Raw genomic sequence first — 14,593 nt, 5'->3', positions numbered from 1 at the left:
CGGTACAGGTACTCGATGCGCAGCACGTCGGTCCGCGGCAGCCGCGCGTGCTCGCGGAACTCGGCTCGGACCCGCGCCTCGGCGCCCGGCTTGCCCCGCGCGGCGCGCAGCAGCTCCCGGTACAGGCCGAGGACCTGCCTCTGCAGCCGGCTGTGGCGGCTCATGGCCGGGCGTGGGGAGCGCGGGGCTCCGGCCCCGCCGCGGACACTCGGGGGCGCGTCACGCCGCGTCTCGGGGACCTCCGTTTCTTCATCTGCGCCCGCCCGCCCAGGGGAAGGGGGGAGGCGCCGTGCGGCCCTGCGGGCGTCTCCTTCCTTCCAGCCTCCACGCGCGGGCCGGCCTCACACTCACCCGGGGTTCGGGGATCCGGGCCTGGGCACTGCCTGCGGCAGTTCCAGCCCGACCTCGCGCCATGCTTCCGGCTCTCCCGCCGCCGATTGGTCGCCGGGCCAGTGACGTCACAACGGGAGAGGCGACCCCGCCCCTCCACCTGTGTCCTTGAGCCGCGGGGAAGGAGAGGGCGTGGCCGGTGCGCGGAGCCCCAGGGGGGCCGGGGCGGGGCTAAGTGACCGGTGGCTGGTCCGGGAGGGGCAGGTGCGCGGAGGGCAGAGCCGGCAGCCTGGCCCCAGGAGGCTCCGAGCTCCTGCTTAGGTCTGAGGTCAGGAAAAGCCATCCAAAGCGGAGCCCACGGTCCAGGAAGGTCCGGTGAAGGCTGGCCCACCATCCTCCCCTCACTCCCCAGGATTCTCTTGGGGGTGTGGATTGGATCAGGGAAAGGCCTTTCCGCACCTGGACTTTTGGGACTATGTGACTGGTGCTCAGGGCCCTGGGGGGGTGAGGGCTGGGGTGCTGGACCCTTGGCGGTTCTGATGGAGCCGAGCCTTGGGGGGGCAGAGGGGAAAGCAGGCTGGGATGGGGCAGGGGGGCAAATGCTGGACCCAAAGGGTCAGGGGCTTTCTGTGGAGAGAGGGGTCTGTGAAAAAGGGAATAGGGGAGAACAGATTAGAATGGGGGAGGGGGAGTGTTCCCCGGCCACAAACGCTTCAAGTCGTTTGCCAAAATCCATTTATTGACCACTTCAGCAGAGACAGACGGTGCCCTGGTCAGAGGTGCCAGGCCTTTGTGGGAGTGGGGGAAACCACAGACCAGGGCAGCTACATTAATATCAAGTGGGAAAATAATCTTCATTGTAGACAGGAAAATGTACCTTCTTCATGCTGCGGCCAAGAAATGGAGGCTGGGGTTAGGGGGCTGGAAGTTCACCTGGCTTTTGGGGGCTAGATCATCTAGGGTTCTGCTTGCTTGGGTCCTGGGAAGGGACCATATGGGAGGACCAGAACTGGACACTTGGGGTCAGAGGAAAGGGGTGTTCATTCCTTGGTAGGGGGATTATTGGGTTGGGTTCCTGAAAAGGGTCAAGGCTTAAGGTCTGGACACATGGGAAGGGAAAGCAGTAAGGCCCTTACCAGCCACTGAAGGCTTGAGCTCGACAGGACTGGAAGACGTCCTCCAGGCTAGTAGCAGGCAGTCCTCCCCTGAGTCGAAGGTCATCTCCGGGGTTCCCATTAAAGTCACCACAGGCAGCTTGCAAATGCCCGCTCAGGGCTCGTGCAGCCCTCAGGACCACTCCTCCTTTTGGGCCCATCAGCACCCGGAGAAGAGGTGGTCTCTCCACAAGGACCTTACCTGCCCCAGCCCATCGTGCCATGACCCCTCCACAGACCTGCGCTGGGAGCTGGGCCCTGCGCCCATTCACCTTAAGAGGGGAAAAGGAAGTCAGAGGGACTGGCTGAGGAGGGGTCCAGGATATGGGTATTCCTTAGGGGCTGGGGACTGGGGAAGAATGAGAAGTTGGTCCTCCTAGACTTTCTTAGCTGAGGGAGGTCAGTAGAAGGTCATTTGAAGTTGTGGATGCGGTCCCTAAGGGTCTTTGAGAAGGGTAATTTATTGAGGGTTCATCCACTTACCCAAACCTCTCTGTTGGGCCCCACAGCCACACAGCCATCCCGGAAGTGAGTGATGACCCATGCTTGTGGGGCTGGACAGGCTGAGCAGGGGGGATATTCTGTGATCACCCTGAACCAGGCAGGATTCTGGGAATCAGCCCCACCCAGGACTGCTAGCTCGTAGGCACCAGGGGCAGCAAGGATGGGAACTCTGCCTTGGAAGCCATCAAAGGTGGTGAAGAGACCTCCAGGCACCAGGCGACAGGTGGCACTGCCCTTGCCCAGAGGCCTCCTGCAGACTCGGACACCTCGGTCCAGGATGCAGCCCAAGCCTTGAGGACACTGAAACAGTTTGCACCTTAGTCGACCCCCTGACTGGCAGATGCAGCGTTCCCGGCAGCCTGGGAGGATCAGAGACTCCCCAACCTGGGGAGAGGGCACATGGTCAGACTTGACCCTTCTTTTCCAAAATTCCACTCTTCCCCACAGCAGCTATTTCAAACTGGCTCCTTCTGAGTCTTCAAAGTCCCAACTATTCTCTCAAGAAACCTGCACTTGAATTTTGAGCCCAAATTCCTAAGGTTAAATCAGAGAGAGCCTTGGACAGGTAGGGCTTATAAATCTAGTCCATTTTACAGATGAGCGAAATGAGGCCCAAGGAAATTGAGTTATTTTATCAAGGTCACACAGATAATAAGTGAACTTTTCTACTCAAATCTTTGATTACCTCATCTGCAGAATGAGAACAATCCCTGTAATCTGAGGAAGGTGTTTATAAGCCTTAGAAGTAAATCACTGGCCTGTAATACTTGCGCTCTAGAGTGGCTGAGGCTGGTGCATCCCTTGAGCTCAGGAACAGGTCAAATCTTTCCTCAAGCTTATGAGTCTACACTATGCCCTCCTTCCCCACTTCCTGACAGGTAACAAGTTCTGCCTGGCTCAGTTTCCTCAGTTGTAAAGTGGAGATAATAATAGCACCTACCTCCCAGAGTAGTTATGAGAATTACCTTACAATGTATGGCATATAGCAGATGCTTAAAAAAAACAATCTTAATTTCCCCCCCCCCAAAAAGTCCTATAAAAAAAGTAAGTGGTGATGGTGATTGCTTGCATCCTTAATTTCCTCATTTCCTGTGCCTTCTGAGACTTTGGCTCTGAAATCATTCCCCCACTAGAGGAAGGCCAACACATCCAGAGCCTGAGTTGTTTGGGAAAAGCCCCTTGGTGCCTCCATTTCCTCAATCCCCACATTCTCTTTAGCCTCCCAGCACAATGTGGTTTCTACCCTCATCGACCACCTGAAACTTCTCACCGAGTTCACCTCTTAGTTGGCAAACTAATTGGTCTTTTCTTTTTTCCTTTAAAAAAAAAAAGTTGTATTGATAACATTTGTTTCAGGCCTCAGGGTTAATTTCCATCTCTCCCCATCTAATGAACCCTCTCTCATGACCAAGGAAAACAGAGCAGACGCCAAGCCTGCCAGTGATGCTGTCATCCCCCACCTCTCCAGTGAAAGGAAGGAGGTGCACCTCTGTCTCCTCTCTGGGACACGGGGTCATTTTAAATCACCTAGCTTTGTTTTGTCTTTTTTTGGAGCTACTGCACACATCTTCTCTTCCTTCTGGACCAGCCTATGCAGAATTCCTCCTTGTTCCTGGAGCCACGATGCCCCAAGGCGTGGGAGCTCAGAAATTTGTTCATCAGCCTCCTGACTTTGCCTCAGCTCTGTCCTCAGCCTCTCTGACCTTGTGACATTGACCCCACCTTGACCACACTGTGTTCCTTCCTTCCTCCAGCATCACAGAGCCACACTCACCTGATTCTCCTCCCTTTATAACCATTTTTTCTCTGTCTCCTTCCCCATCGCCTCCTCACACTTCCAATCAGCTAATATGGGGCCTCCCTTGGTCTTCCCCAAGACTTTGGATTTTTGTTTTTTCCATAAGTGCATAATAACTCTTGAGCTGGAAGGGACCTTAGAGACCTTCTAGGCCAACTTATTTTACAGATGAGGAAACTGAGACCCAGGAAGGGGGAGTGACTTGTCCAAGCTCATACCCATAGTAGAGAACAAAGGTGGAATTTGAACTCAGGTCTTGTGACTCCAGAGCTGGGGTTCTTTCACTATACCCCTCAGTTCCTCTTTTAGGTTTGTGTGTGTGTGTGTGTGTGTGTGTGTGTGTGTGTGTGTGTTAGGTCTTTTTTTCTGTTTCCTTCATCCAAGTACAGACCTAGATTGAAAGGACCTTTGAGGTTATCTGGACCAACTCTCTCATTTTACACATTCACACCCCCCCCCCAATTCTCTAGCTCCCTAAATGATTTCCAAAGCACCATCTTCAGTTCTGACCCTTCTCTTGTCCTCTGGACCTGCATCTTTAATGGCCTGCAAAATACCTGCACGAGGATGCCCCATTGGCATCGCACACTTTGTGTATTCCAAACAAAGGTCATTATCTTTTTCTTTTTGCTATTAAACTTTTCTTGTTTGCACAACTGCCTTAATGTACCCAGATCATAAAAGCACACACGTGTGCCTGCACACACATGTACATGTTGTGTTTGTCCTTTGTTCTCATAGAGGACCATGACATCAAGATGATGACATGACTCACAGTTGACTTTGATTTGAGTGAGGGAGGGCTGTGCAAAGTCACCATCCTCTCTTTCTTCTCCTGAGCCATCTGGGTCCAGTGGCCTGATATTATCAGGATGGCTGGAGATGGCCCAGGATGCAATGGGAGACCCTGGCCCTTTCAGGCCTAGGTCTCATAAAATTCTCACTTTGAGAGAGATACACCCATTCAATGAATAGGCTTCTTTAAATATTTTCTCAAGGGATGGCCCCTTTAATAAAAAAAATAAAACTCAAACTGGGAGGGGAAGACCCTCAGCGTTCCTGGGTAAAAGAGAAGCAATTAATGACTGACCGAATGGGGCACACAAATATAATGGAGTCTTACCATGTCTTAAGAAAGGATGGATAGGAAGGATTCACTGGAGTCTGGCAGGGCATCTATGAACTGCCCAGGGAAGAGAACAGAACCAGGGAAACAGTATACGAGGAGACTAGGACAGTGTAAATGTAATAATAATAATAATAATAATAATAGCAAAGACTGAAAAGGAAAGCTTTGTAATTTAAGGAGAGCAAGACATTTGGGCTCTATTGAAACATGTACCACCTTTCATTTTGCAGATACGGGACTGTACGGTGGAATGTCACCTTATTAGACTCGGTTGATATGTTGGTAGGTAGCTGGCAGTACTGTAACAATAAAAAAAAATCTATTTAACCTTCAAAAAATGAAAAAAAACCCATTATTATTGGATTGTTATTTTTTTTCCTCTTAGAAGAAAATTCTTTGTAACAGAGGACAACTTACTGGGCAGGGAGAAGGTGGGATAGATTCAGAAATGAAGGTAAAAAAAGATCAATAAGTTTTTTAAAAAATTGTATATAATAATTGCACATGTATGACCTATATCACATCACTTTCTGTTTTGGGAAGGGAAGAAGGAGAAAAATTTGGAACTCAAAATTTTATTTAAAAAAAATGAATGTTGAAAACTATCTTTACATATAATTGGAAAAAATACTACTTACCAAAAGAAAAAAATTCTATTTAAGCCAAGAAATTAGAGTGTGCCCTGAGTGTTTCTCTTCTTGGCAGTTAGGTGGCGCAATGTAGAGAGTTGGACTTGGAGTTAGGAATACCTGAGTTCAAATCCATCTAGCTGTGTGACCTTGCACAAAGTCACTTAAGCTGTGTTTGCCTCAGTTTCCCCGACTGAAAAATGGGAATAATTGCAGCACCTACTTCTAAGAATTGTAATGAAGATCAAATGAGAAAAGATGTGTAAAGCCCAGCACAGCGCCTAGTAGGTGCTATATAAATACTAGCTGCTATCACAATTATTCAGATTTCTTTGATGATGGTCTCTTGTCACCAAGACAACAGTGACAGCTAATGCAGATGGAATGCTTCAGGTTTCCAAAGCTTTTTCCCACATCACCTCATCTGGCCCAACTCCATCTTCCGGGCCAGCTCCATTGTGGGCAGTTTTTAACTCTCCATCATTTGCTTAAGAAAGATGATTGAGGATTGATAGCCTCAGGTTTCTCACCACTGCTTCCAGAATAGTACAGTGGGAAGAGCTCTGGAGTCAGAGACTCTGGGTTCAAATCTGTCCTCCATCACTGATTACCCTTGTCATCTTGGGCAGGGGATTTCATCCTTCGTGGGATGAGGGCCCTGGACTAGAGGACATCAGGTGTCCTTTGCAGCCTTGATCTGGAGAGTCTAAGTGGTGAATCCATAGCTAGACACACCCACCTCTAACTCTGGACTCCAAGTGACTCTATAGCCAAGCTTACCAGCCTCAATGGCACATTGCCTTTGAAAGAATCTTCCCTCAGAAGAAAAAAAACATTCACAAGCCCTGCTTACCTCATTTTGCATCAGTATATACAAGTATAAAACATAATGATACATCCCCATCATACTCAGACCCAGAGGGAAATAGGCCAGCAACAAGACTTAACAAGTGCTTGTTGACTGACTGACTGATAGCCTTCTAACAGGTCTTCCCCATGTCACTTTTCCCTCTCTTCAGTCCATACTTCTTACTTCTACATAAGCAATTCTCCTTACACAAAGACCTGGTCCTATAATTCCTCCATGGGGGAGAAAATCTATTGTTTTCCAAGTAAAATTCAAATTTCTCTTCCTGTCGTTCAAGGCCTGACCTAATCTCATGCCATCTTACCTTCCTAGTCTAGTGACAAACCTTAAACACTAAGGTCCAAATGGTCCTGAGCTCCAAAGCCTGACCTCTCACTTTTCCATCCATATATTTTGGGTCCCACCCTCTCGCCTGGATTTGTGACTTCAGAATCATCCTCAATTTCTCTCTCCATCACTCCATGGTCGGGAGATTCCAATTCCACGACATCTCCCACAAATTTTCTTCTTTCCACCTACATGGGCCCCTGGTTACCTCTCACCTAGACATTGTACTAGGACCAGATTCATCTTTCTGTTTCCAACATCTCCCTCTGCCCCTCCCCATTCTCCATCTGTCTCCTACTTGCCTTATTTCCTATTATTCCCTTTGGAGAGCTCTATTCTATTCAAACTGGAGAACCAGGCATTCTCTCAGTTCAGGCCCAAGCCCTGCCTGGGATTCACTCTTCCTTGGTTGCCTTTCCAAATTCGCATACAGGCGCAGTTCGAGGGGGTCTTTCCTACTGAAATGAACATATTTCCTTTCTAAGAATAAGAGGACCTTTTTGTCCCAGCACTTAACACAGCACATAGTAGATGCTTAAAAAATGTTTATTGGGTTTGATTTGCCCCTCCTGACTTTCTTCTTTAGGCCTGGGACACAATTATTTGTCTAAACTTCTTAGGGGCAGCTGGATGGAGTACCAGGCCTGGAGTCAGGAAGACGAATTTTAATCTGGCTCCAGAAGTTTACTGGCTGTGTGACCCTGGGCAAGTCACTTCACCCCCTGTCTGCATCAGTTTCCTCAACTGTAAAATGGGAATGATAATAGCACCCGCTTCCCAGGGCTGTTGTGGGGACCAAACCAGATCATAGTTGTAAAGCATTTAGCATAGTGCCTGGCACATAGTAGGAGTTTAATAAATGCTTGTTTCCTTCCTTCTGCAGTTGTAATCTCACTTTGATTTCTCATGAAATCACATCTCTAGAGCTCTAAGAGAACTTAGAGATGACCTAATCCAACCATCTCATTTTACAGATGAGGAAACCAAGACCTAGCGAGGCCAAGGTCACACAAGTAGTAAGAGTCGGAGATGGGTTCAAACGAACCCAGGGCCTATGATTCCAAAGCCAGTGCTCTTTCACTGCATTTTTTTTCCATGTTTCCTCTTCCTTTCCAATCCTCTCCAAGCAATTATTTGGTCCTATCAATTTTGTCTTCTCGAATCTCTTGTCTTTTCCTTCCTCATTATTCCCAATGCCCTCAGCCCAGTACAAGCCCTCCTCACCATCTCTCTGGGCCATTGGCATAGGTGCAGGGTGACCACGACATAGTAGGTACTTAATAAATGCTTGTTGATTGATTGTCAGTTGACTGTCATTCAAGGCCTGACATGATCTGCTGCCATCTTATCTTCCTAATCTAATTCTCCTCTAGTGACCCTATGTTTTGAACAGACTGCATAGTTCCCTGCCCACTGAACACAAGCTCTGTCCTAAGGGCTCTCTGTCTTTGCTCCTGCTCTCTCCTGTACTTAAAGGAAGTTCCTCTCCTCTCTATCTATTAAATCCCTGCACCTCTTTTAAAGCTCCACTGGCTCTCACTAGTTCACTAATATAGCTTATGAGCCCCAACTAGTGTGCATCCATTAGCAAACAACCGGTAGAAAGACTTACCTTTTAGCAAAGGCTTTTACAAAGAAGATACAATGAGAAAGTTGTGACAAAACATATCTCTCCAAAACTTAAGGTGCATTCTGCCACAAAACATCCATGGGAAGAATGAGCTTAAACCCAGACTACAATGGTATTGAGGCACATGTTCAGGAAATGGGGGACAAAGGGCAACTCACAACTCCTAAGTCCCTTTTTCTCTCTGAAGAGTTCTCATGCAGATTTCCTGGAGTGCACTGTGTTTGGTAGGTTACTCAGTTAGGCTCCCAGGGTCTATGTCTTTCCTGAGTTCATACCTGGCATTTGTCTGTGCTGTAAGGAGTTCAGGCTTCCCTGAAGCTGTTTCCTCCTTTGGCTAACTATTTTCTATATTCTTATCTCCTCTCAGGTGTATGTTTCTGCATATGACTGGATGCACTATTTCTTACTGGTTCGGTAGCTCTGATGACATGGCCAGTGGGGTGGAGAGAAAAGTCCCTTCCCTACGGGGATCACTTCTGATCTTTGGATTCCTTAGTTCTCAAAATGTAACTGCTGAACTTCATCCAGATACTTAATTCCCTGGAAGGTATGACTGGTTTGTTTGCTTAACCAATCTCTCCATCTAGTCAAGAGGTTCTCACAACATTAAGAGATCATAAAGCATAGATACATCTTGTTTACATGTTAAAACATCATCAAGATTAACTACATTCTGTCCTTAATGGTAGGTAAGTGGTACTGTGGATAGACTGCAGGGCCTGCACTGGAATCAGGAAGACTTGAATTCAAATTCAGCCTTAGATACTTACTAGCTATGTGACCCTGATCAATTCACTTAACCTATTTGCCTCAGTTTCCTCAATTGTAAAGTGGGGATAACAATAGCACCTACCTCCCAAGACTGTGGTAGGTATCAAATGAGATAATATTGGTAAAGCACTTGGCACAGTGACTGGCACATAGCATTACATAAATGTGCTTTCTTCCTTCCTATAATCACCTCAGATAAACTGGGAATGGTGGAAGGGGGAATCGTATTCTCCCTTCCTTATACTTGAGATATTTGGAATACTTTTCCTCCTCACTTCGGTTTTTTAAGATCCCTGGTTTCCTTCCAGGTTTAAGTGGTGCCATTCATGACAAAACTTCCCCCGCCCCAATTCCTAATCACTCACCCTTCCCACCAACAAACTACTTGGAATTTCTTTTGTATCTACTCATATACGTACATATTGCAACCCTTAATGGAATGTAAACTCCTTGAAGTACCATGTCTGCACATAGTAGGTGCTTAGTAAATGCTTGCTGATTGATAGATGGATTAAAGCCCAATTAGAATATACCATTTCCTCAAGGAGACTTTCCAGATTCTCCTAGTTGGTTATGATCTCCCTCCAGCCCCCATCAATATTTATTTTTTATCTTCTAATACACTTCTCATGTAATGTTGTACATTTATAGTTATCTGTATTTCTGTCTTAGCCCTTTCAAAAGCTGTAAACTCCAAGGGCAGGGTCTGTAGTATCTAAACTGTATCTGCCTCATTGCCTGTCTTACATACAAATGCCTAGTAAATGAGTTGAATTGAGTTGAATTCTCTCCCCCAGCAGCCCCAGCTCACCGGGATATAACGGCCAAGGTGGAAACAGCCACACCGCTCCTGAGGTACGCAACCTGTCCCATCATAGATGAAACCACGGTCACACTCACAGCCCTCGAAGCACTGAGGTGAGCAGTGAGCAGGACCAAGGAGAGGGACACAGCCAAGGTCACACGTACGGGCACAGATGCTGTAGTGACTCCGGGGTGGGCACTTCTGGGCTGAGGGTAGAAGGCAAGGATCAGGTCTGAGGCAAGGTGAGGTCTGGGTGTTGAAGTCGAAATAGGACATTCTTTCTGAGCACAACCTTTCCTTCTCTCCTTCCTGGTCTCACTCTTTCTAACCCTGTCCTTTCTCCTTATTAGAATTCAACTAATCCATCACCCCAGCTCTGGCCTCACTGCTCCCCTCCTCACAGTCTTGTCGAGCAGTTCAACCATTTCTTCTCAGCTAATCTTTGAATCTTTTGCTTCCTCCTCTTCACACCCATCCCACTTTGTCCAATTGCAACAATGGTTCACTCCCTACCACCCCCCATTCCCCACCTCCCATCTGCTTTCTCTGCTCCAACATGTGAGTTGCTGAATATGTTATATGTCAACTTAGCAGCAACCACAGAGAAATCAATTGGCTTCCTGGGGCATGTAGCCAAGATATAACAGGATACCTCTCAAGACCTGTCAAAATGGATGAGCGCTACTGACTGGTGGTGATTCACGGAGGCACAAATTATACTGCCAGAAGGAACCTAGCAAGTTTGGCCAAAGTATTTGCCAAAGAGAAAATCCTGGATTAGAAACTGAAGACCCTAAGAGCATAGGTGGAATTTTGATGACTGAAGGCAAGGATGAAGAGGAGAAAAATTGGAGTTGGGAAGGGAACTGCAAAGAAGATGGTGTCCAAGAATGGGACTTCTGGTTTGAAATATAGAAATCACATAGCCCTGGCCAGAGATGGAGTGCATTTGACTTAAGGTCAGCAAGAATGTGTTTGCTTACTGTCTTGTGAGGCTAACAAAATAAGACTTAACATGGAAAAGGATGGGAGAGGGAGAAAAATCTAATATATCTTTTCAAGCTGGCTCCCACACAGAGTAGCTACAATATAGAAGGAAGCCCAGAAGTCCTCAGGAAACAAAATGACCTTAAGTGTCCATAGACAGATGCCCCACCTTTAGTCAACAAGGAAGAGGAATTTGAAGTCCTAACATCAAAAAAAAGGCAAGTTTGACCTCACAGGTGTCACAGAGACTTGGTGAGATGAAACACATGACTGGAATTTGGATGGACACACACAGGGGTGTGCTGGAGCTAGCTCATGTTGGCTTGCAAGAGCTGATTGTTAAATTTTCCATGTGGCCATTTATATCTTGGAAATTGCCAAAAGTTACAAATAATAAAAATTTGATTTATTGTCTAAGTGACAGAGAACATGTTAATGATGCATATTAAATTTAGAAGTGTGCCGTGTGTACATAATATTCCCACCCCTATCCTCCCACCATCAGAAAGCCAGTTGTTAAACATCACACTACTGAATATGCATTTTGCAGGACAGGTGAAAGGGGGTGAAGGTGGGCCAGCATTATATATTATATAATATACATTACATAATATATAATTACATAATATTATATATTAAGGAGATGTACTTTTCAGGCCTTCTTCATTCCAGTCACCCCTGTCTACCAGATGTTCCACAAACAGCTCATTCTAACTCCACTCTCCATCCCCAATGTCTGGAATGCCCTCTGCCCCCACCTTGGTCTCAGAGAATTCTGCGCTCCCTTCAAAGTACAGTCCAAGTGTCTTCTCCTCCTCACTGATTCCCTCCATTTGCTAACGGTCTCTCAGTTGAGTGAATTTGGAGTAGGTGGAATTGCTATGTCCAAAATAATGACTCCATGTCAGTACGGAGGGAGGTGTTCAGTGGAGGACCCCAGGGATCTGTCCTTGGTCCTGGGCTGTTCATTTTTAACAGTAACACAGCATGAAGGATTCATCTGCTCACTGAATTTTCAGATGGCATAAAGCCAGGGGACTGACCAAAAAAAAGTCAGTTGGAACACACACAAAAAAAGGTCTTGACAAGCTAGAATGATAGGTTGACCTAATCAGCTTAAATTTAATACCAATCGGGCAATGAGGTGTTGCTGGAGATAGAATACTAGCCTTGAAATCAGGAGGACCTGAGTTCAAATCCAGCCTCTGAAACTTGACACTTTACAAGCTGTGTGACCTTGAGGAAGTCACTTCATCCCAATTGCCTCACAAAAGATGCCAACAAATTAAGACCTCCATTGAATTAAAAAAAAAAATAGCAATGAGTAGAACATCTTACACTTGGGTTAGAAAAATCAACTTCCTAGATACTGGGTAACCTTTCCACTAACAAAATCTGGGAGTTTTAGTGGACCATAAGCTCAATATAAGTCAAAGCATTCCCCAAAGCTACTGCAGTCTTTGAATGAGGTAAGTAGGGCAGTGTCTCAAAAGAGAGAGAGTCAACTAGATGTGTCTGAGATCCCTCCTAGCTCTGGGTTTCTGGGAGGGAGGAAGGGGAAGTAGACAAAAGGAGAGAGGTAAGAGAATACAGGAAGTGGCCAGACACTGAGGCATGCTCCTGAGGCCTGTGATAGCTGCCAGGTGCCCTGGGGAGGGCAGTTTCCCTTTGCTGCTTGAGTGACTGGAAATCCAAAATTAAACTAAAGGTGGAAGCTTGAGCCTGGAGCCCTGGTCTACCCCTGTGTCCCAGGGTAGTCCTCTCTTCTGTGGCCCCTTTTGGCCAAACCAAGGCTGGGCCCACCCTCCGTGTCCCCTGTCCAGGGATGGGAAAGTACTCACGACACAGTTTGGGGCCCCTCCAGGGTTGCACAAGGGCCCCTGCCTCCTGGCAGGCCTTTGCGTAAGTGGTCAGCGAATCACACAACCCCAGCTGGCCTCCATGGCCCTGGCACATGTCTCGTAGACAGAACTCATAGAAGGGATCAGGCCGTACAAAGCTGTGGCAATGGCTGAAGGGCCCTTTTGGCAGCCTGAGGAGCCCACAGGCCAAGGGTCCTGAGAAGACTCCATCTAGTCCCTGGGGACAGGATGAGGAGGGCCCAGTAGCAGAACAGGGGAGGGACCCAGGCAGGGCCCAGCTAGCCACAAAGGCTTCAAGAGAACCTGTGGGGCCGAAGTCATCTAGGCCACCATCTGCATTGAAGTTCCCACAGAGCCCCAGGAGGTGGCCCTGGTACGTGGATGGGACGGTCAGCTGCAGGTGTCGGTCAGAGTCATAGAAAAGGCGCAGGCCACAGGCTGCCTGGATGGCTACCAAGTGGCCCTCATGAGTGACCCACAGATTATCTCCAGGCAGGACCAGAGGCAGCCAGCAGCGCTCTCCATCCACCTGGTGAGACAGAGAAGGGAGGAATGTCCTTGGACTCCTGGCTCCTCTCCTGTAAATCCAAACCCTCTTGAATAATCACAGCTACAACCATTCACATTTAGGGCTAGAAAGGGCTTCCAAGGGAGAAGGCATCTGGTCTGTTGCAGGGGGGCATAAGGGGACCATAGATTTAGAGATGGAAGGAACTTGGGAGATCATCTAGAAACAACTGTCTCACTTTACAGGAGTAGAAACTAGGCAGAGGTGTCTCCAAGGTTAGGAAGTTGTTTAGAATGAGGATTTGGACCAGCTCCTCTAATTCCAAATTGAGCACTCCCAGTGACTTGCACATGGTAGGCAAATTTGTAAATGCTCCTTGAATTGATATTAATTAATTGGATTTAGGCCCCCAGCCCCTTCCTTCCAGCTTCCAGTTTCCCCTGGTCCTGAACTCCTAAGTATCTCAGCTCTAGTCCTTTCCATCTCAACCCTTCCATAGGACCTCGGGGAATGAGAACCCAGGGTAAATATTCTCAGCATTTGCTCCTTTCAAGGACCCTGGTGTCCAGACTACTAGTCCTTACACCTCTCTAGGGAGCTTCCCAGGAACCCCCGGGCCTGGGTGATTGGTTCTCACCATGATAGTGCCAGGTGCTCCTCGATCCAGGACTAGCTGATGCCCATAAAGGGTGAGGCGGATTTGACGGGCTCCAGCCTCATCCGTTTCCACCTGGAGGCCAAAGGGCTCTGGGTCAGAGCCAGTATGCTGGGCCAGCAGATAAGCACATTGTCCAGCCAGGCCTCCAAGGACACGGCCATCAAAGGTCAGGCCATGTGTTGGCCCTGCCAAAAAGCAGCTGGCCCGACCATCTGGGAAGCAGCCTCGAATTCCCCTATGGATGGTGCAGACCTCATGGGAGCTACAGAGTCCTGGCCCACAGGACACAGTGCCACCTGGCCTGCAACGGCATCGCCTCTCACAGCCAGGGCCTGGATACCAAGCAGTCCCTAGCGCATGGTAGCGGCCCTCATGGAGGCAGCCACAGTGGCCCCTTGGCACACAGGTTGCCCCACTCAGGACAAAGCCAGAATTGCACACGCAGCCCTCTTGGCACTGATCCCCAGCCTGGCAGCCGTTGGGTCCCTTCAGGTTCCCACACATCAGGGGGCAGCGTGGGCCACATAGCTCGTAGTGGGAATGAGCTGGGCATTGAAGTGCTGGGGGCCCAGGATGGGCAGGGAAGGAAAGAGACATGGAGACAATATAGGGGAGAGAAAGACCAGAGACAGA

At 48.1% G+C, this 14,593-nt stretch overlaps 1 protein-coding gene across 1 annotated transcript in view; it reads right to left on the bottom strand.

The window, feature by feature from the left end:
• Window positions 1-1,048: 1,048 nt before the first annotated feature.
• LOC140508388 (IgGFc-binding protein-like) overlaps window positions 1,049-14,593 on the bottom strand; it is a 28,306-nt gene continuing 14,761 nt past the window's right edge. Inside the window, exons 14-19 of the mRNA XM_072616229.1 lie at window positions 13,940-14,520; window positions 12,774-13,323; window positions 9,952-10,151; window positions 1,968-2,372; window positions 1,467-1,756; window positions 1,049-1,217 (exon numbers count right to left, since the gene is read on the bottom strand). Coding sequence (XP_072472330.1) covers window positions 1,166-1,217; window positions 1,467-1,756; window positions 1,968-2,372; window positions 9,952-10,151; window positions 12,774-13,323; window positions 13,940-14,520 — 2,078 coding nt within the window. The 3' untranslated portion in view covers window positions 1,049-1,165. The remainder of the gene's footprint in view (window positions 1,218-1,466; window positions 1,757-1,967; window positions 2,373-9,951; window positions 10,152-12,773; window positions 13,324-13,939; window positions 14,521-14,593) is intronic.

The sequence above is a fragment of the Notamacropus eugenii genome, chromosome 5 (assembly GCF_028372415.1).
Source record: "Notamacropus eugenii isolate mMacEug1 chromosome 5, mMacEug1.pri_v2, whole genome shotgun sequence".
Classification (NCBI taxonomy): Eukaryota; Metazoa; Chordata; class Mammalia; order Diprotodontia; family Macropodidae; genus Notamacropus; species Notamacropus eugenii.
This window is presented reverse-complemented; position numbering and strand designations above follow the sequence as displayed.